The 20,695-nt window shown below is 53.6% G+C and overlaps 1 protein-coding gene across 4 annotated transcripts in view; it reads right to left on the reverse strand.

Annotated features, from left to right (window-relative positions):
- POC1A (POC1 centriolar protein A) overlaps positions 1 to 20,695 on the reverse strand; it is a 71,969-nt gene that overhangs the window by 40,993 nt on the left and 10,281 nt on the right. For all 4 annotated transcript variants that reach the window (XM_077763407.1, XM_077763409.1, XM_077763410.1 and 1 more), the window contains exons 7-9: positions 15,803 to 15,936; positions 5,448 to 5,516; positions 2,914 to 3,012 (exon numbers count right to left, since the gene is read on the reverse strand). In XM_077763407.1, the coding sequence (XP_077619533.1) occupies positions 2,914 to 3,012; positions 5,448 to 5,516; positions 15,803 to 15,936 (302 nt within the window). The remainder of the gene's footprint in view (positions 1 to 2,913; positions 3,013 to 5,447; positions 5,517 to 15,802; positions 15,937 to 20,695) is intronic.

Consider the following 20,695-nt stretch of genomic DNA (forward strand, 5'->3'; position numbering starts at 1 on the left):
GAGGCAGGGATTAGTGCAGTGACTCTCAACTGGGGGCCATTCTGCCTCCCAGGAGACATTTGGCAATGCCTGAGGACATTTTTGGTTGTCACAAGTAGGGGGGTGGGGAGATGCTATTGGCAGCTAGTGGGTAGAGGCCAGGGATACTGCCAAACACCCTACAATGCACAGGACAGCCCCTGTAGCAAAGATTTGTCTGTCGCCGAGGTTGAGAAGCCCTGGGTTACTGGAGGGGCAGTATGTGGACAAACGGAGGGACGGGCTCATCGGATGCAGCGGCCCCTGGCACATGGCTGCAGCACACCTGGGCTCCCGGAGGAGCTGAGACGCCCTGGCCAGGCATGAAATCAGTCACTGTATCTCAGTGCCATGGAAGCCTTTGGGCAGGAAGGTGAAACTATACTTGTCAGCTTCCCTACCCACCACGGGGGCAAATCTAACCACCAGGCAGTGCTGGACCAACTGGCTCTCCCGCGCTTGGGAAGATGGAAAAACTCTATGGATGCTAGTGGTGATGGCTGTGTAGCAACATGAGAGTACTTAATGCCACTCGGCTGTATGCGTAAAAATGGTTAACAGGAGACAGTTTATGTCACGTATATAAAACGCAACAAAACAAACAAAAACCCCTTAGCTCTCCTCTTGGCCTGGAAGTCCTGAGATCAGAGACACTCCTACAAGTGTACTCCACATGGTCTGCTTTGGCGTGGGTGTGTGTCTGGATGAGGGCCCATGCATCTCCTCAGCATCCCAAAGGGGCTTGTGACAAATAAGGGAAGAGCCATAAACAAAGAACAATTTTAGGACTAATAAGTCAAGTCACCATGTGGGTCAGCAGAGTTCAGCTATGTCGTATGTTGGGTCCTCAGAGCCTGCCTATAGGGTTACACGGGTCTCATCGTAGAAACAGAGGCTTGGGAAGAGCTGGGTGCTTTGTCTGGGACCAGACAGCCAGGGTTCAGACCCAGTTCTCTGGCCCTAGAGCCCATATCCTTTCCTCTGTTTGAGTCCACGTGGTGCCGCCCGGTGGAACTGTGACTACAGCTCTGTCATGGGCCTGAAGGTAGTGGGGGAAGAAATGGTCTTCCCGAGCACTGGTGAGGGGTTAGCCCATCCATACCAAGCCCTGCCCTGTCCTGCCGGCTTCCCTCACCCCGAACATCTTCATGCTAGATTATCAGGGCCCACAGATCTGGGATGCAAGAGTGCTCCACACCCCATATCTGAGCAGGACTGAAGAGACAAGAGGCAGCTTGCCTAAGCTCCTTCCCTAATAGCCATAAGAAAAGGAGCACAGGATTCTCCCCTTGCTGATGGTTACTGACCATTCCCAAGAGACAGGTGGCAGTGACCCTTCTCTGGGATGGGGAAGAGCTGCCAGGCAGCCCTCTGCCACCTGCAGCTTCTAGCTCAGTCTGCCTTGCTCAGAGAGGCCAACATGGTGAGCCTGCAGGTCTAGGCATCCGGGGCAAGTGACTAAGCCCAGATGGCTCATCTGTGAATAAGGGTAGTAACTTTGCCCACTCAGCCTGACGAGGTAGGGGATTAACAGGGCAGCACACGTTAAAGGCCTTGGCTGGACTTGGTTCAGTGCAAATGCCCAACAGGCAGGGCGCTGTAAGGGAGATGGCACAGACCCCGCAGGATCCCAGTCCTGCAGTTTGAAAAATGCCTTCTAGCGGTGTCTGGGTGGCTCAGCTGATTGAGCGTCGGACTTTGCCGACTTCGGCTCAGGTCATGATCTCAGTTTGAGTTTGAGCCCCACATCAGGCTCGCTGCTGTCAGCACAGGGGACAGGATCCCCTGTCCCCTCTCTCTCTGTCCCACCCTGGCTTGCACTCTCTAAAAAATAAGCATTTAGAAAGGAAGGAAAGAGGGAAGGAGGGAAGGAAGGAAAGGAAAGGAAAGGGAAAAGAAAAAAAAGAAAAGAAAAGAAGAAAAATGTCTTTCTAGATAGACCAAACAGCAGTAAAAAGACCACCATGCAACCCGGTCATCTGCCAACAAACCCCAAAGCTGAGAATCAGCTTCTCATTAGCAAATGTGGAGGAGAACAAAACCTCCTGGCCAAGGGCAACCTTGGAAGAAAACTTTAAGTCTCAAGCTGGCCCATTCCTCGAGGGAGACCCAACACATAGGATGGGTATGTTTAGAGGGGTGTAGTGAGACACGTGAGTGTCTCAGGCTGGGGTGGGGGATCCCTCTGCTGGAGCCAAAGAAAGCTGGGGATGGACTCAGACTTCCTGGTTCTATTCTGGGCCAGCCTTGGCTTGCTGGGGGCCTTGGGCAAGCCGCTTCCTGTTGTTCAAGCCAATTTCCGTGGGTGGGAGAGGCTACACTGCCTCTAGGGTCCAGGAGGGAGAGATTCAAACAGCCTACGGCCATTGGCACTTAAAACCCTCAGGGCTCCACAGCCTTAGCTTTAAAGCTTATTTCAGCCAAAGCTGAATGCAACTTTATTCAATGAGATCATATGAGTTCTCAAACAAAAATATTTGTCAAAATATATTGTTAACTATTTTAATTCAGGAACACCAAATGCCCTTTTACCGACAAAGGTACTAAAAATGGCTTGTGGCTGAGGAACTTCCTTCCCATGGTTTAAAAAAAAAGGGAAGTGAGAGCAACAGGGCTGGGCCTTTCCCATCCGTCCCAGCTGTGGCCCAGGCCCCACGCCCTCTAGGAACCCTCCACTGGGTCCTGTGGCCCAAGGCTTAGCAGGGGACAGGTCCTTCCTTTCCTCAACCATGGAAACACCCCCTGATCAAATGGCACAGGACCTTGGCACCTGCAGTCCTCATGTCTTGCTTGTTCATTCTAGATTTGAAACAAAGTATAAGCACCAAAGTATTATTGCTGTTCACCATAACCACCAGAGTTTTAGGCTCAGGACACACCTGCTGAGCCACTTACCAGATTCCCGGAGGAGGTGGCCAGGGTGGCTGGGGGCCTGTGCACTTTTATGACTTCTCCATAATCCGCAACATCAAAGTTACTCTTCCAAACCATCACCTGCCAAGACCCACAAGCACAGAGAATCAGGGGGAGAAAAACCCTTGCCAGTCCTACTTCATGGAAAATACGAGCCCAGAGGCCACTCCCAAAGTTGTAGGCCAGTGGCAGGAGAGTCCCCACCAGACACCCCAGCTCAACTAGGGGACCTGCTCCGCCTCCCAGGCTTTCTGGACAGGCCCTGAGAAGACCTGGGTACGCCATCAGGACGGCCTCACTGCATGCTGCCACGAGGCCTTTGCACTTGCTGGTCCCTCCCTGCAGTGTTCCAGCCCAAGGGTAGCCGTCTCCTGAAACTAGATTGTCCTCTTCCACAGCATCTTCTCAGAGAGAGCTTCCTTGGCCTCCTACTACCTTTTATCATAGCTCTCTACTTATTTCCTTCATAGCATCAGACTTGGTAGTTATTTCTCTGTCCCTCTTCCTCATTTATCATCTGTCTCCCCACTCAAACAGAAGCTCCTGAGGGTAGTGGCCTGGTCTGTTACACCAGACCACTGCGGCCAAATTCCCAGCTCTATCCCTTACTGTGTGGCTCTAGGCAAGGGACTCAACCTCTCTGTGACTCAGTTTCCTCGTTTGTGAAAAGGGGATGATCTTCCAACCTCACAAGAGACAGCTTGGCACAGACACTGGTACCCAGGGAGTCACGGGCAACACACAATTATTCCACGATCCACTTGAAGGGTTTTCACATCCTTAGGTTCCTCCAACAAAAGCTTGGCAAACAGCTCTGCTGGGGAGCAAGAACGTTCCTACTGAAGGGAATCAGCCCCATGTGGCTGCCCTCTGCCAGGGTCACTTCCAGTGCAGCAGGAATTCCAGTACAGAGGGGACAGGGTCACTTCCAGTACAGCGTGGCCAGTGCTCAAGTGACACCACAGAAAAGGCCTGTGTTCAGGTAAGATGAAAATTCAGCATACCTAGGACACTTTCCTGAGGCTGCTCGCCACTCCCAGAGAAGTCTACCGTTTACTCCTCCCTGAATCATGGCCATTAAGGCCTCCCATTCCTCCCACCCACAAACAGAATTAGCACACACCCCCTTGTTCACAGGGCCATTTGTAACTGTACTAGTCTTGAAAAATTCCCGGGAATAGAACAGTATTACAAATGTGAAGATTCGAATGTCTCCAAAAAGACTCAGAGCAGACTTTAATAAGGCAGCCAGGGAGCTGACAGCAGTGGCCGCTTGAGGAGGGCCCAGAGCAGGCGGAAGCCCTACTTTCTACCAGGTCGCCTCTTGTACTATGTGACTTTCTTTTACCATGACTATTTCTACTGTGACTTGACTGTACTATTTTCCCTTGCTTAAGGAATGAACCAGGCCTCCGCACCCAGGGACAGCTCAAGGGTCCCCCTGGTCTTCCACCTCCCTTGTCTGGTTAGCAAAGGAACCAGTGCTGGTGGGGGGAGACGTCCACTGTTTCTTATCCAGGCCATGCTGAAAGAGCTTCCAACAACCCTCTGCTTTCTTGGCAGAAACTCAAGCCAGATCGGGCCACGGGGCTCGGGCTGGGGCTCACTGGCAGGCCAATGGGACCTTCCTGGCTAAGCAGAGCTGTGAGGCCCAGCATTAAGAGAATGAACATTCTAGGGGTACCTGAGTGGCTCAGCTGGTTAAGCATCTGACTCTTGATTTCATCTCAGGTCATGATATCACAGAGCTCTCACAGAGCCTGCTTGGGATTCTCTCTCTCTTTCTGCCCCTCTGCCGCCTGTACCCTCTCGCTCTCTCAAAAATAAATAAATAAACATTAAAAAAAGAGAGAGAGAACATTCTCGGCAGGAGGTACCTGAGATGACAGGCAGAAAGCTTGAGCACACAAGGTGACAAAACGGGACAGGACCTCCTCACACGTCTTCTCCTTGCAGCCATGCAGTCCGAAAATCTGACCCCTCATATAGTGAACAAGTAGAATAAGAACAAAGGAGGAAGATGACAGAGTTGGGGGCCCAGGGCAGCCTCAGCTCTGTCGTCTGCCGGGACTCAGTTTCCTCATCCATAGAATGGAGGGACCAGAGAACCTGCCTACAGGGCCACCATAAGGATTGAATGAAGTATGAAGCTTCGGCCTCGTTGCCCACATCGCCAGGCTATGTATGTATCCCCTAATTATCTCATTACTCATTTCTAATCAGGAAAAAGAGTTACTAAGAACCTTCATTTTAACTTTTTCATGGGAACGATAGCTTGGGATCCTTCCAACCCATGCTGGTTTGAGCAGTGAGGGTTTTAAGATGCTGCCACAGGGTCAGCATCCCTAGGAGACCTGTTTTAGGGAGATGAGCACCCTGGGTCCGAGCACCCCACCCCAAGTTCCAGCCTTCATGGTTGCTGAAAGCCACCAAGCTAGTGAAACCTGGCTCATCTTCAAGATGCTCTGGTCGCCTGTTCTCTCCTGATAAGTATCAGCCAACATGCCTCAACTTACTTGTTCATCAGAACCTCCAGAAGCAAAATACTCTCCCGTTCTTGAAAAAGCAACAGCGGTGGCTGGACCCTGTCAGAACAAACAAACAAAAAAACAAATACCAAAGGTCACTGTAGATGCTAAATGCACAGGAAGAAAGGCAGAAGCTCCCGGATGGGAGCAGCAGCAGGACAAAGGGCTGAGAGCCTCGCTGAGCCCCTAGTCCTCCCCTTGGCAGAGGCACCTGCAGAGCTCAGCCTTGAGTGCCACTGCTGAGGCCTCTGTCCCCCAGCACCACTGACAGCACAAAGGCCAGGTCAGGGGGTTGTGGGTGGGCAGAGAGGAGTGAGCGGGACACTATACACTGACAGCCCTATTGGGCTGCCATCCCTGTGCCCACCTCCCAAGGATAACATGGAGGTCAGACAGGTGCACTGACCCATCCCAGGCCCAGCACTGGCACCAGAACTTGGGTCCCTCTGGCCCAGGCCACGCTCCTCCCCCACACCGCCCTGCAGCTGACCAGAGAAGTGTGCAGCCCTGAGGAGGAGCTAATGAGCAGAAACAGGGTGCAGTCAGGGAGCCCAGGTGACATAAGAGGCTAGAGTCAGGGTAGGAAGGAGGCTGGGAAGGGGTTATGAAAGGTGTCTGAGCAGAGGAGCAACGAGACGCCTCCCTCTAATGTGCAAATCACTTTCTTTATGTTAGGATATTGGGGGCAGAAGTGCCCGCTCTGGCTTCCCAGGTGCTGAAGGTCCACACAACCATCGGAAGGGAGATGCAAGACCTGTGCCATGCAGTGCTTTGAGGGTCCATGAGCACATCCAGGCTTGGAGCAGGGGGGGCATAATCCCCCAGTAAAGAGGGAGGGCTCTTCTCCAGATGCCTGAAAGCTACTGCAGAAAGATGCACGGAGCCAAGAATATGTTCCCACAACACCATGAACCATCTCTTCCTCCTGGCCAAACTTACAGCGTGGCAATACTTGGCATTCCAGAAGCAAAACCAGATAAAAGAGATTCTCTCCTAACTGATGACAGCATGGCCACTATTACACAGGCCACCTCGGTTCCTCCAGACCCAGAGCGGGGAGCAGCAAGAGCCCCAACTGCCCAGATGAGGTGCCTCCGGCCATGGGGCAGACATAAGAGGTGGAGCCAGGGACAAGAGGAACACAGACACCCCTTCCACTCGATGCTGGAGGAGACCAGGGAAGTTCTGGGCTAGAAAACGGATCTGAAAGTCATGGAACAAGACCAGTTTCTGCCTTCCCAGAAGAGACAGGCAGGTGGAAAGCTTCCCCTGGGCACACCAGTCAGGAAGGAATAGGTCCCCCCATACTTCCCCAATCTATCCATGCTTCCTCCTCTCCAAGGTGCCCAGAATGAGGGTGGTGAAGAAGAAAATAAGTACAAGGCCAGCTAACACTAACTTGCACTAACCCACTTCATCTTCAGAGGATGGTCTGCACGCTTACACTTCCTACAGGTGACGTGTCCCAGAGAGAAGACCAAGGCCTGAGAGGTCAGAGACAAAGCCTCCAGCCTGTGCCTCTCCCTGCCTTCTCTCGCAGATGGGTCTCCAAGGGCCTGGGGTTCAGGGCAGTCGGGAGTCCTACATGGCCATCCAACAGGACAAAGGAGATCCATTCTTATGATGGGGAACATTGATTACACCAGTGAGTGTGAAATGCCAGGTGCAAGGCATCACGGGCTCTAAGCACAGGGCTGAGTATGGGGGCCCGGGGCGGGGGGGGAGGGCAGGTCAGGCATCACTCTAATACTCTTCTGGGTGAACAATCCCCAAGGGTTAACAAGGTAAACAGGACTTAAGGGGGGCACAGGAAGGAAATCTCAGGTGATTTTTCCTTGATTCTTGGAACTCTTTGCTAATTCCCCACACTTTGAACTCTTAAACAATGAGTATATGGTATTGCTATGTTAATATAAAAACAAAACAACAAAGCTATTTTCATTTTGAGGAAAAACAAAAAAGGAAGAGAGAAAAAAGAAGGAAACCAGGACACGGAGTGTCAACAGAGACGGGCTCTTTGCCTGCCCAGAGCTCACTGAGGAATAGCGGGTTTCCAAGAAGTCACAGCAACTAAGGAACCAAACAAATATTCATCAGCCAGTCTCCTTTCCTGTTGTCACTCTACCACCAGATGACAAGTTGGGGACAAGATTCTGGAGGTCAAGGGAACCTGGATGGCTTACTTGGTTAAGTGTCTGACTTCTGATTTTGGCTCAGGTCATGATCTCATGGTACGTGGGATCTAGTCCCGTGTCAGGCTCTGTGCTGACACAGAGCGGAGCCTGCTTGGGATTCTCTGTCTCTCCCCCCGCCCGCCTCTCTCTCTCTCTTTCTCTCTCTCTCTCTCTCCCCTTCACAAAATAAATAAACAAAAAAACTGCTGGAGGCCAAGCAGTGGCAGTACCACTAAAGAAGGCAGCCGGTAGCCTGTGGCTTAGTGGGGGACTGGGACCATAAAGCAGATGCTAGAGCTTTCCCCAGAGTCCAAATGCCAGGAAACTCTCTGGGGAGGATGCCAGCAACATACAAGCAGTAAGGGGAGTCTTGAGGGGGGAGACCCACAGTCCTCCCCAGCAGTGCCCATTTACCCAGAGGTTTGCTTGCTCCCGCACCAGGCACCTTGGTGTTCCTGGAAAGAGCAACATTCCACAAAGGCTCTTGTCTGTCTGTGGCCCACAAAAGCAGCTCCAGGGAGCAGCTGGCCCTGGGCTCTGCTGTGGGACAAAACCAGCAGGGACTGGAATGCAGACCGGGCTTCTCCACCACTGACAATCATCATCCCAACCCTTTGGCGCCCAGACAAGCCTGGCCCCCACCAACCTCGCCAGGCCCTTCCTCCTGCCCTCACTTGTACTCCAGCCCCACCGGCCTGCTCACTGCTCCTCACCAGGAGCTCCAGACAGTCTTCTCTTGCTTCAGGATCTTTCTGTGACCTCTGGCATTGAGCTCTTAACTCAGTTACTTTAATCTCTCTCAGTTTTAAATAAACTCCTTTAAGGCTACACATTTACCTCGGATTACCACCCTAGATACATCCCCAAAGCTTCCAATACACAATATTGTCACTGGTGGCCACCTCTGAACATTTAGTTTCCACGGCGATTTCTCTTTAGCCCAGCAGCTACATTTAGGAGCGCTTTCTAGCTTCCAAACCATGAGGGCTTGACAGGAGCTTTTATCACTGACAGTGATTCAACGTGATACATGTTGAGATCATTCTGCCTTCAAGGTGGCTCATTCTTTTTGGTTAATTAGTCACTCTCAACACATTAGTTCACCAGCTCAGGGCAGGAATGTTGCCAAGTTGTTTCTTCTCCCAGGCAAGACCCCGGGGCCTCTCCAGAGACTCCTGAGTATGACTCTGAGCTCTTGGCCGAGACTTTAGCAGTGTGGTCTGATGGCCAGAGGTGTCCACCTGCCTGAGATCCTGGTGTCTTCTGGCTCCAGGCCACGTCCGCAGGCAGGGATGCTGCACAGGCTCAACCACATCCTTCCCACTCTCTCCAGATCTGGCCAGTCTTTGGTGAGACCATTCATCCTGCTTAGTCGTCACGAGCCCTGGACGCAGCCTGACCTCCCACCCCACTCTCCCTCCTGGGCAGCCACAAATGGCCCTTGAGGTTGGCTCGATCCGTACACGGTCACTTCACCATATACCATCTCTGCCTTGACAACCTCCAAACCCAAGGGCCCCACACAGTCTGCTTTCTTCACTCTTGAACAGCAGAGTGTCAATCAAGAAAGTGAAAAAAAAAAAAAGAAGAAAGAAAGAAAGAAAGAAAAAAAGAAAGAAAGAAAGGAAGAAAGAAAGAAAGATGGTGTTTAGATCCCATAGCTTCTGTGTGACTTTCCCTCCAGGGCCCCTACAGCTGGTCCAGACCCTTCCATTCTCCTCATTCACTTCCACTGGGCTCCCTGAGGCCCCTGCACACCTGAACTTTGACCACTGTGCCCACAACAGCTATGCTGGCAAAGACCCAGCCAGGTACCCCATCCACCACTGCCTCACGAGGCTTTGTAATGCTTTTCACTAGCTACCAGCCAACAAACAGTAAGGTCACAACACATGGCTGGAGTCAAAAATGACAGAAGTGTGGCCATTCAACAAAGACGAGGAGACCAAGGAGACCTAAGCGGCCTCTGGCATGGGTGCTCTGGTCTCGGATTCCCCAGGCTGCTTCTTCCCCAAGCCCCCACAAGAGGGAGGCCCCTGCACTCATCCACTAGCGTCTCCTGTGGGCTGGCTCCTATGTCTGAGTAGTGGCCCTGTGGACGAGGAATGGGCTCTGGGAAGAGGCAGTGCCCAGAAATGCTGAGGCTCTCTCTCGACCTTGGCCAAGGACACCTGCTCCCAATCCTCAACCCTGGGCTGCTGGCAGGGGACAGAAGGCCAGGCAGACCTCTTGGTTTACTCAGGTTGGAGTAGATGAGCTGTTCTCCCTTGTGATGTCCCCTCACGTCTCCCAGGAGGTGCCCAACCATCCAAACCACGTCTGAGCTTCCCAAGCATAAATACAATTCTCCAGAATGAAATGACTATACAAGGGCCGCAGAGCACTAGAAGAAACGAAGTGGCAGGGGTGGGGGGTGGGGGAGCATGGTCTGAGAACTTCCTTCCACTGGGAGCTGCCTGAGGGGCAGCCCACGCACGCATCCCAGGCCTCTGTCACACTGTCACCTCTCCTCCTTGACCGTGTGCACCCCATTCCTGACACTTCCCCAGCTCCTGCCTAGGCTCTGGCATGACACAGGCTCCCAGGGGCATAGGTGGATCCTATGCCCTGAGCCCGTGGTTTCACAGCAACCAAGCCTCGGAGCACAGCCCCAGGGGCAGGCAGCAGCCCTAGTTCTGGGTTCCAGGCCCCTAGTTGGATGGCTGCTCACCTCCACCGTGAGCCAGCTGGGGTGCCCAGTGATCCCGGTGCAGCTCAGTCACTCCACAGGAACCTGAACGCCAACTGCATAGCCATAAACACCAGATTTAACTCCCACCCACGTCCCGCCCACCATCCTCTCCCAAATAGCTCTGGGGACTTAAACCAAATGAGCATGGCTCAAGATTATGTTTCAGAAAATACAGAAAAATAAATCTGTATTTCTAGCACACTGCCCCCACACTTGCCACCCAGAGCTGTGGGGGCCTGGCTCAGGGTACAAGGCTCCGAACAACAGCTGCACTTGCTGGGGAAGCCCTTCCTTCTCCTGCTCTTCCCTGCTGCAAGGTGAGGGGTGGGACAGGATGGGGAGGGCCCTGTGTGCCCTGACACCCCTAAGTCTATACTGGATCCAGCAAGAATCCAGGGCTCCTCTTCCTCTTAAGTGTCCCAGCTATGGCAGATCCCCAGAGCAAGACCTTCCAGACCCCCTGAGAGGCCGTTGGCACCCCTGCCAGGCCCCTGCCAGCAGATACAGATACCTGGCCTCTCCTCCAGGAGTCGGGCCCTAGAACATGGCCTGGTGGGCGGGACTAATAAAGGGCATGGCACACAGATCTGTGGACCAAGGCACCAGCAGGCCACACCTACTCAGAGCAACTGGTGGGGACAAGTACATTCAGAGGAGTCACCACAGGGACAGATTTCAGGAGCTGAGTGACAAAAGAGAAACCAAAGCAAGAGGATGTTCTGGGGGAGATGAGGACAAGCCTAAACAAAACAAAAAGCCAGATGAACCCTTGAAACACTCTGTGGGTGAGTGTGGGAAGGAAAACAGGCACGCCCATCCCAGTGGGGGAGGGGCTGATGGCTATGGCCCTGTGCCCATCAAAGGGGGTGAAGTCATCAGATTCCCTACCGTGGATTCATTTTCCTACCAAAGACAGACTGCCCACCCAGGGTGCCAGGACCATGCCCATAACAGAAACGTTCAATAGCCTTTTATTTATTTTGAGAAAAAGAGAGTGAGTATATAAACAGGGGAGGGACAGAGACATAGAGAATCCCAAGCAGGCTCCGTGAGTCAGGGCAGAGTCCAATGTGGGGCTTGATCCCACAGACGGTGAGATCATGACCTGAGCCAAAATTGAGTTGAAAGCTTAACCAACTGAGACACCCAAGCGTCCCATTCAATTGCTTTTTAAAACACGGGATCTTTTTCCAAGAGTTGAAGTGGAAAGGGACCAACATCTGTGAGGATCTACTATGTCTGGTGCTGGGGACTGTAGACACATCCTCTCCTGTTGTGAGGCAGATAGAGGAGTTCTTACAAATGAGTAAAGTCTTAGCAAAGTCAAGGTCCTGCCCAATGTCCCAGGGTAAGAGGCAATGCTGGAATGGTCTGACCTTGATGCCCAAGGCCTTTCCTTCTATCTGCAGCCTCCTGAAGCTCAGACTTATCAGCTGAACAAGACGCGAGAGTGCCCATGGCTTTTCCAAACCAGAAACAGGTGGGTACAAGCTATTTCTTCCTGGAAATACTGGAGTGTTTCCTTAAAAAGCTGGGCACCATCACCTACCAGATAAGGCTATATGAACCCTCCTCAACTGAATGTATCCTAGCACTTGGCCTCAAAAAAAGAAGTCGCCAAAGGTGACTGGTGCAGGCTCTTTAACAGCTCAAGCCATAGAGAGAGAAATTGCTCCCATGTTCCCAGGGACAAAGGCAGAAGAGGGCAATGAACCAGAGCCAGGCTGACAGTGCCCTCCCTGCTCTGTCCACTTTCCAGCTGGGCAGATCAGGCTGGAGGTAGACAGCTACCCTACTGCTCAGCCCAACCCCTGCCTTGGCAAAGGGGTCAGCGTCTGCCCAGGTTGCTTTTGGAAACTTGCCGCCCACTGCCTCCTCATTGCTGAGGCCCCTCACAGATGGAGCAGCAGAGCTATTGGGGGGCTGGAGCCAGCAAAGGGCTTGCTCGCCTCTTAGGCCCCCTATCCAGTAGCCAGTAAGGTGAAGACACTCACGTGTGGAAGCCTCTGAAGGGCCACATGGGCCACAGCTGCAGCCAAGGAACTATTCCCAGGGAACAGCCTCTGTGGCATCAGGCTCCCATGGGGCAAGAGCCTCTCTGTCCCCAGCTACATCCCCTGAATGGCCCTTTGTAGCTGAGAGTCCCAAAGCCAGGACTTCAGAAGGAAAGCACCAGAATCCTTGAGGCTCACGATAAACTTATAATTGACGTCCACCCCTAACCTCACCAAGTGAGTCAGCCTCACATGGGCCGAGAGGAGGTGTGACCAACTGCATGGCGGAGAACCACCAAACTGCTGCTATGGTCAGATGCCTGGGTTGACAAGTTGCCCTCAATGCAGTACAGAAGACCCGGGCTGCATTGGATGACCCTGATCTTAGCTCTGGCACTTGACAAGTGCCTCCATCCTGGTGCCCCTGTGCTTTTAAAAGACAACTAAATAGATGGGGCACCTGGGTGGCTCAGTCGGTTAAGCATCCAACTTTGGCTCAGGTCATGATCTCATGGTTCGTGGGTTCAAGCCCCATGTCAGGCTCTGTGCTGTCAGCACAGAGCCTGGGGCCTGCTTCAGATTCCGTGTACACCTCCCCTCTCTGCTCCTCCCCTGCTTGCACTCTGTCTCTCTCTCTCTCAAAAATAAACATTAAAAGACAACTAAATGGTATATCAGACTGGCAGCCTCAACCCAGGTAAGAGAGTGTCAGCCCAATAGCACTGCTTCCCCTGACCCTTCTCCCTGACGCTCTGTTGGTGCTCCCCCAGAGGAGCTGGCTTGGGCCCTGCCCTCATGCGGGACACAGGCACTTCCCTGGCACACACCCAGAGCCCCCTCCCAGCTGAGGGCTGTCTCACCCCCAGCGTCGGCTTCCTGTGGCTAGCTTCTCTAGCTGGTGCACCGCCCCCCACCCAGCCAGCCCTGCTTTTCTCCCAGGTGTGGAACTGAAAGCAAGAGGGGTGTGCTCCACTTGGCCAAAAAACTCAATAGCCTTCCCTCCCACAGCTCTCTCTGGGTCGCGCCCAGGGACAGTCACAAGGAGGTCCTCCAAGTCCAAACCAAAGTTTCATGGGGTTCCCTCCTGCTGAACCATTACGAGGTCATGTAGCAGCAGGGCTGGGACACAGCAGCCACAAGGCCTGCTGGCCTCCTCCACAGACCAGTGATCTAAAAACAAGAGTGAAATCACAATTTGACATCTAAAAGCTGTGGGGCGGGGCGCCTGGGTAGCTTAGTGGGTTAAGTGTCCGACTTCGGCTCAGGTCATGATCTTGCGGATCGTGGGTTTGAGCCCCTTGTCAGGCTCTGTGCTGACAGCTCAGAGCCTGGAGCCTGCTTCGGATTCTGTGTCTCCCTGTCTCGCTCTGTCTCTCCTTCACTTGTGCGTGTGCGCACTCTCTCTCTCTCGAAAATAAACTTTAAATAGATAAATAAAATAAAAGTGGGTGTGTGAGGCAAGTGAGTAGGGTAGAAACTGTAGAGACTTGGATACTTGTCCCAGTTCTGCCACCCCAAGCTGCATGGGACCCAGCAATTCAATTCACACCACTCTCTGGGCTTCAGTTGCCCCACCTGGATCAAAAGTACTTTCAAATCAGCCATCCTCATCTGTGATGGAATCCCTGGGCACCGGGGATCCAGTGGGGACCCCGGGGGCTGCTCAGTCACACACTTCAAGAAGTGGCTTGTGGCAGCTGGGCCTGATGGGGGCACAGAACGTTAACACTCGTCACCAAATAGTCCCGGTGCGCATCTTCCTGGAGAGACGGGCCAGGGAATGGACTTCACGAGCAGGGAGCCCAAGAGGACTATACATCTGCAAGGGGCTACGCGAACCCAGCTGTCCCTTGGCCTGGTTCCCACATTTCCAGGTTCAACGGCAGACAAGCAACCGCGCTCTCATTTGGTCCCTGTTTCACTTCTCCAGAACAATGTCAGTGGGTTTCCTTTATGTATTTGATGCTGTGCCCAAACGCGGGACTGGCATTCAGACACCACATTTCTAGGGTTATGAGGCTAAGAGGTGAGTCAGCTGTTTAAAGAACCCTTTTAATCTCACACACACACACACAGCACAACAGATCACTTGGCATGCATCTGTTTGCATGATGTTTCTGGATATTGCTTTCTCTTTCTTTCCGTGGGGAGCAGGAGAGACAGCACCATTTGTATGGTTTTCAAATGGCCTCCTGGTTGTAAGATCTCAAACTGGTCACACACAGATCTGAATAACTGACTTGCCAAAGAACTGACAAAGGTGGCTCTGCACCAAGAACAGAGGTCGCCCAGCCCAGTGACCAGATATTACACCTGGATGTGCCAGCCACAGGGGATGGAACGTGTCCTGCACTCCAGACATGTGACATGGAGGACAAGGGGCCACCACGGGCTGAGGGCAGCAAGCAGGCTTCCAGGTCCCAAGGAAGCAGAAGAAAAGGCCCGTGCTCCCACACCGAGCCATGGCCACTGGCCCACATGTGCCTAATTTAGATGGCCATGGATCCAGAACCCTGGTCAGACACCTCACACCTTGCTTCCTGCCAGAGATACATGGGCATCCCATGGCCTCCCTCAGCCTTCGGGAGCCAGTCCCTACCCTCCACTCTGCCTGCCCCCCTGCTCACAGGTGGATAAGGGGACAAACTGAAAGCTCTGGTCTTTGCACCCCATGTCCAACTTGGGTGTGGCAACTATGTCCCAACAGGGGACATTCCAATGACTGCTGTGCCCAGCAGGAGACAGCTCAGCTGTAATCAGGGGGCAGTGGGGGGGAGGGGGTGAGAGGGTGACTCCAAGGCCAACTGCTTAGAGCATGGCAGGCAGCCCACCTCACCATGGTCCAGTGCCTGGCCACTGCCCAATGAGGGAGTCCAGGGCACCAGCTGCATTGGTGAAGGTCACTCAGAGAGGTCCCTTGATTCAATTCCAGGAATTCCCAAACACACACACAGGAAGATGTCCACCCTAAGCACTTGCCTCTGAGAAACACCTGTTAGGGTCTGTCTCCAAGGCATCAACGTCTACAGAATCCCCTGGAGACCCCAATGGCAATTCAGGGCATGGGGTCTGGGTCTCTCTACTTGACCAGTAGACCAAGGGATGCCTGAGGTCACTTGGGGGCAGATTCCATGCAACTCCCTGGGGGGAAGTGTGCCAATCATGTCTGGATGGCTCCGCTCCACTCCCAACCAAGTTAGCTCCTGCACCCCCTTCTCAGTTGCCATAACAGGCCCAGCACTTCTGCCGGAGCTCACAGGTCCCATGAAGGGCAAACCTGTTTCTGCCTTTCGCTCCACTGCCCAGACTGTAAGGGACCACAGAAGCCATCCCCAATGGGCTCCAAGGGAAGGCCCACCTCAGGTGAACCCCAGCCCTGCATGTGTCTCAAGGCAGCACCTCTGTCTCTCTCTGTGCCACTCAGTGCCAGGCTAATGGCCTCACCTGATGCCCATGGAGAGTATAGAGCAGCCGGCCCTCCATGAGGTCCAGGATCTTCAGGGTCGAGTCACTGGAGGCCGTGAGCAGGTAGTTTCCAGATGGGTGGAAGGAGAGTGCATTCACTGCTGCGCTGTGCACTAGGAAAGGGACATCAGTCAGGCACTGGCTGGGAGGCCGGGGGATACAGCTGAAGCCCAGAGATGGGCAATCGGGGCCAACCAAGGCTCGGCACAGGGCTGGGCCAGGGTGGCCACAACTCTAAGGAAACTGTAGGGAGCCCCACAAGGATTTCCCAGAAGAGCAGCACAGCCAAAGCACAGGAGCAGACTCGTCCAGAGCGAGGACCGGCAGCGGGAGACGTAGGGCAGGTGGGCGCACAGGTGTCAAGGCCGGTGGGATCAGGTGATTCCTCCACCACTCACACCACACAGAGTGTCGAGCTCAAACACAATGCTCCATCTGTCTGTCAGACTGCTACTCGGAGCACAGTGGATGGAAAAGAAAGCCCCTGAAGGGCCAATACCATGCTTCTGCCCTACAAGAGTGTGGGCCAGGCGGGCAGATGGTAAGACACTCTCAGGAGCTAGTGAGGTCCGGGTTCCAATCCTGGCCTCCTCGCTGGCCCACCTATGACCTTGAGCAAGCACCCTGACACATGTGAGCCAGTTTCTCCTGCTGTATCATGGCACTCACATGTTAGGGGTGCTGAGGGGATAAGCCTGCCTATGAAGCCTCTGTACAGAGTGAGCCCTCAGATGTGCCTCTCTGCTGCCCCTGGTGTCACACGCAGCTTCTAGGTCCTGCCACCGTACCCAACACACAACAGCAAGACCCCATCTGTGACTTTCTTTTCCCCACTGGCCTGACCCGAGCCCCACCATCCATCCCGGTGTCCCTCACTCTGCAAGATCCAGCCAGCCCAGCCCTGTCAGCTCTCCAGGTGCTCCCCATGGGCCCGGGGGACTCCTGTCCCCCTCTTCCCCTGACCTTAAAGCTCACTGCTCAGGTACCTCCTCCGAGAAGCCTCCTGGCCTCCCTGGGGCCACCCCCTTGAACTGTGCTCCTGAAGCACCATGAGTCTCCGGTGGGTGCACGCCTCACAGCAGTGTTTTACATTTACATGTAGCTGTTTGATTCAGGGCTGGTCCCCATGAGACTGTGTCTTCTGTCAGGCAAGGGCTGCTTTGGGTCCTTGCCTCAGTGTCAGGCACTGAGCAGGACTCAGAAAGCAGTGGGTAAGTGGGTGAGTTGGACCCAGGCATGTCACATGGGGATGGCAATGTGAGGACCGGCTACACTGCAGCTTCTAAAGCAGCCGCCGAAGCAGACCCTGGTGCCTTCATACCCACCATACAGTCCTGGTGGGGACACCAGTGGGGAAAAGATAACCGCGGCCTGCCAAATCAGAACAGCCACAAACAGAAAGGTAACTTCTAAAACCAACCGCTCATCCTGGCCCCATGAGGCTGCAAGAAGGCCAATGAACACAACCGCCACAAAATGGCCTTCAGCGGAACCCACAGAGGTGCATGGAGCCCCTCAGACACCAGCCCAGCTGATACGCTCATATGCCTGGGGAATGTGGGTACGTGTTCCCAAGCACACTAGGGGGAGACAGCCAAGGCTTTACATAACATGATATTTATGTCTGAATACTCTTTAAGCACCGGAACTCCAGAAGCCAGCCTGCAGAGGGGCTAGTGGGGTCTGCGGCGGGGGAGGTCAGCATCCTCAGTTTACTTAGATTTGGGGCACAGAGAGCAAAAGAATACAGCCACAGCTGACCCCAGCAGGAAGTGAACCGGTGCCAGCCACAGGCAGTAGCAGAAAGAACATTAGGAATGCAGAGTGTGACTGTCACCACCCACATGTGGAGGGGCACACACATGTGCAGAGGGATGTGGACAGCAGCTCCAGGTAGGGCCCTCCTATACAGTCCTATAGGTATGATAGAAATAAGGGAATTTTTACTCCACATACTTCCAGAAATTTTTTTAACCATCAGTATATAGTCACTGTGATTACACAACTGGGTGAATGATAAAAAGCAAATCCTTAACGGGGCGCCTGGGTGGCTCAGTCATCAAGCATCTGCTCTTGATTTCAGCTCAGGTTGTGATCTCACGGTTTGTGGGTTCAAGCACCACATCAGGCCCCTCGCTGACAGGGCAGAGCCTACTTGGGATCCTCTCTCTCCCTGCCCCTCCTCCACTTACATGTGCTGTCTCTCTCAAAATAAATACACTTTAAAAAAAAAAAAGTGTGGGGGTGGGAGGAACCTGAGTGGCTCAGTCAGTTAAGTGTCTGACTTCAGCTCAGGTCATAATCATGGTTCATGGCTTTGACCCCCACATCAGGCTCTGGGCTGACAGCTCAGAGCCTGGAACCTGCTTCAGATTCTCTGTCTCCCTCTCTTTCTTTCTCTGCCCCTCCCCCACTTGTCTTCTCCCTCTCCTCTCAAAAATAAATAAACATTAAGAAACAAAGCAAAACAGATCCTTCCCTCCCCTCAACAGACAGTTATGTCCAGGGAGGCAGAGCCCAGGCCTAGCTTGGCATCTGCCAGCACCTCGGGTTATGAGTCTATAGGCTAAGGACTAGTGCCCCGCGCTCCTGAGGGGCCAGCTGTGCTCACCAGATTGCTGGGTCACACGGGTGGTGAAGTGAGGTGCGAGGAGGGCCAAAACACTGTGAGCTGTCCCCCCGGGGAGCCCTGCTACCCTTGACCCCCCAGTCCCACAGCAGAACAACTACCCCATGCCCCATCTCCCCTTGGGCCTCTTCAAATGCTGCTCCTGGCACGTCTGCCTCCCTGAGCCTGGAGAAAGGCACTCTATTCTCATTTTTGCGACCCTTGGCAGCCTGTACTGAAAAGAACGCCACGCCTCTCCCCCCCCACCTGAGAGAAAGGTGGCAGAGGAGCAGCCAGGGTCAGGAGGGTGGATCAAAGAGGGTGAGCTCAGGAAGCCCAGGCTTCCCAGCACCACCAGGCCAGCGGGGTCACGAGGTGCATACCATGCCAGGCCCTCCCACCTGGGCAGGTCCACCAGGGGAGGGACTCTCCCACAGAGGAAGGACACCACGAGCCCAGCTCCACTATAAATGGCAGGATTATCAAAGGCCTCCTAGCTGCGGCAGAAACATCTGGAACCATTCACTCCAGAAGAGGGCTCAGACTGGGGGCTGAAGATGTACCAGGCGCCAGGACCTATTGCCTTTCCCTCCTTGTTCTGCTGCCTTGCCCAACAGCCCCACCAGCCTGGGGCAGGCTCTTGGGCTCTATAGAGGCGGGAGAGCCATTCTAGGGAGGCCCTGTCCTAAGAGTCAACCCTGCATGATAGTTCCCCAGGTAGGCTCCTACCATTGAGTCCTGAGCAGTGACTGTGCAGGATTAATCCACATTTCATCAAGCCCAAAGCTCACAGGCCCTCATCTTGCTTCCATGGCAGTTATTGGTATTAACTGATGGCAGATTGACATTTGGGCACGGCTGTGGGCTTCTGGCAAAGGAGACACTCCAACTCAAGGTCAAAGATATACCAACATCAAGATTCTACAGGCCACCAGGAGCCAAGAGAGGGAGGGATCGAAGCCACTGCAGACCCTGCCCTGGGAACTGGCCATGGCTTGTAGCTAGCACGTGGCCTAAGGAGGGCACCCACAATCCACTCTTCCCACATGGCTCCGTGTGTCCAAGCCCTCGCAAATCTGGCTCACTGCCCAAGGAGCCCAGAGAACTCGCAGTTACCCAAGTAGGAGGTGCCTTTCTACAGCGGGCCACACCTGACCAAGTCCTACCCCACCCTCATCACAAAGGGCTCAGCTCACTTCACCCGGGGTGGCTTCTCATAATGCACAACTGGCATGTCCCATGACTTTGGGTTTATGAGGGGCTACGAATTCATACACTGAACATGCTGATACTGGCAGAGAAGGGTGCTCAAAACACTCCTCTTTGTGAATGCCACATAAATGCCCACTTGGGGATGGTGGGGGAAAAGGCAATGAGCTGACCAGACAGGTGGGACAGTACACTGCCTCCTGACCAATGCTTTTGGTCTCAAAAACCAAGCAAAGGGTGCAGGTCTGCCGCACTGGCTGCACAGATGCCTTAAAATCCTCTGTGACTGCATGTGGGGTAGGACAGAAGGGTGTGTTAAGAACCAATAGAGGAGCTGCCTGGGTGGCTCAGTCGGTTAAGCGACTGACTTTGGCTCAGGTCATGATCTCAAGGTTCGTGAGATCGAGCCCCATGTCGGGCTCTGTGCTGATGGCTCAGAGCCTGGAGCCTGCTTCAGATTCTGTGTCTCCCTCTCTCTCTGCCCCTCTCCCACTCCTGCTCTGTCTCTTTCTCTCAAATAATAAATATCAAAAAAAAATTTTTTTATTTAAAAAAGAAAGAAAAAAGAAAGAACCAATGGACAGAGAACCTGGGACTCTGAGCTCTAACTGGAATTTCTGGAAAGGCCCAGGCCAAGGCCTCCCAGAGGCCTCAGGAAGTAAATGACTAGAATCAACACAGTGTAAGAAGCCAGCAAGGAGTGGTGAACAGAATGCCAGATTCAGAGGCCTTGAACTGGGAGACTCAGACTCCCAGCTTCCCAGCTGTGTGACCGTGGGCAAGCCTCAAACTCCCCATCTGTGAAATGGGGAGTAGCCCTGACATCCACCCAGGACCTGCACGTGCCTGTAAACCACAAACCACATTATGGGTTCCGGATGGGGGCTGCTGCTCAGATGTTTAAACAGCCTTGATGTGGGCTCAGAGCATATGGAACCGAACCCACCTCCGTGGGGACTGGCGCTCCCAGGGCTCCAACAGCCCCACCAGCTCCTTGCTGAATTGGGAAACCAAAACTGCTCCCCTCAGTGACAGGCCAGAGCCAAGAAATTCCT

This window comes from Crocuta crocuta, unplaced genomic scaffold (assembly GCF_008692635.1).
Source record: "Crocuta crocuta isolate KB4526 unplaced genomic scaffold, BGI_CrCroc_1.0 scaffold1079, whole genome shotgun sequence".
Classification (NCBI taxonomy): domain Eukaryota; kingdom Metazoa; phylum Chordata; class Mammalia; order Carnivora; family Hyaenidae; genus Crocuta; species Crocuta crocuta.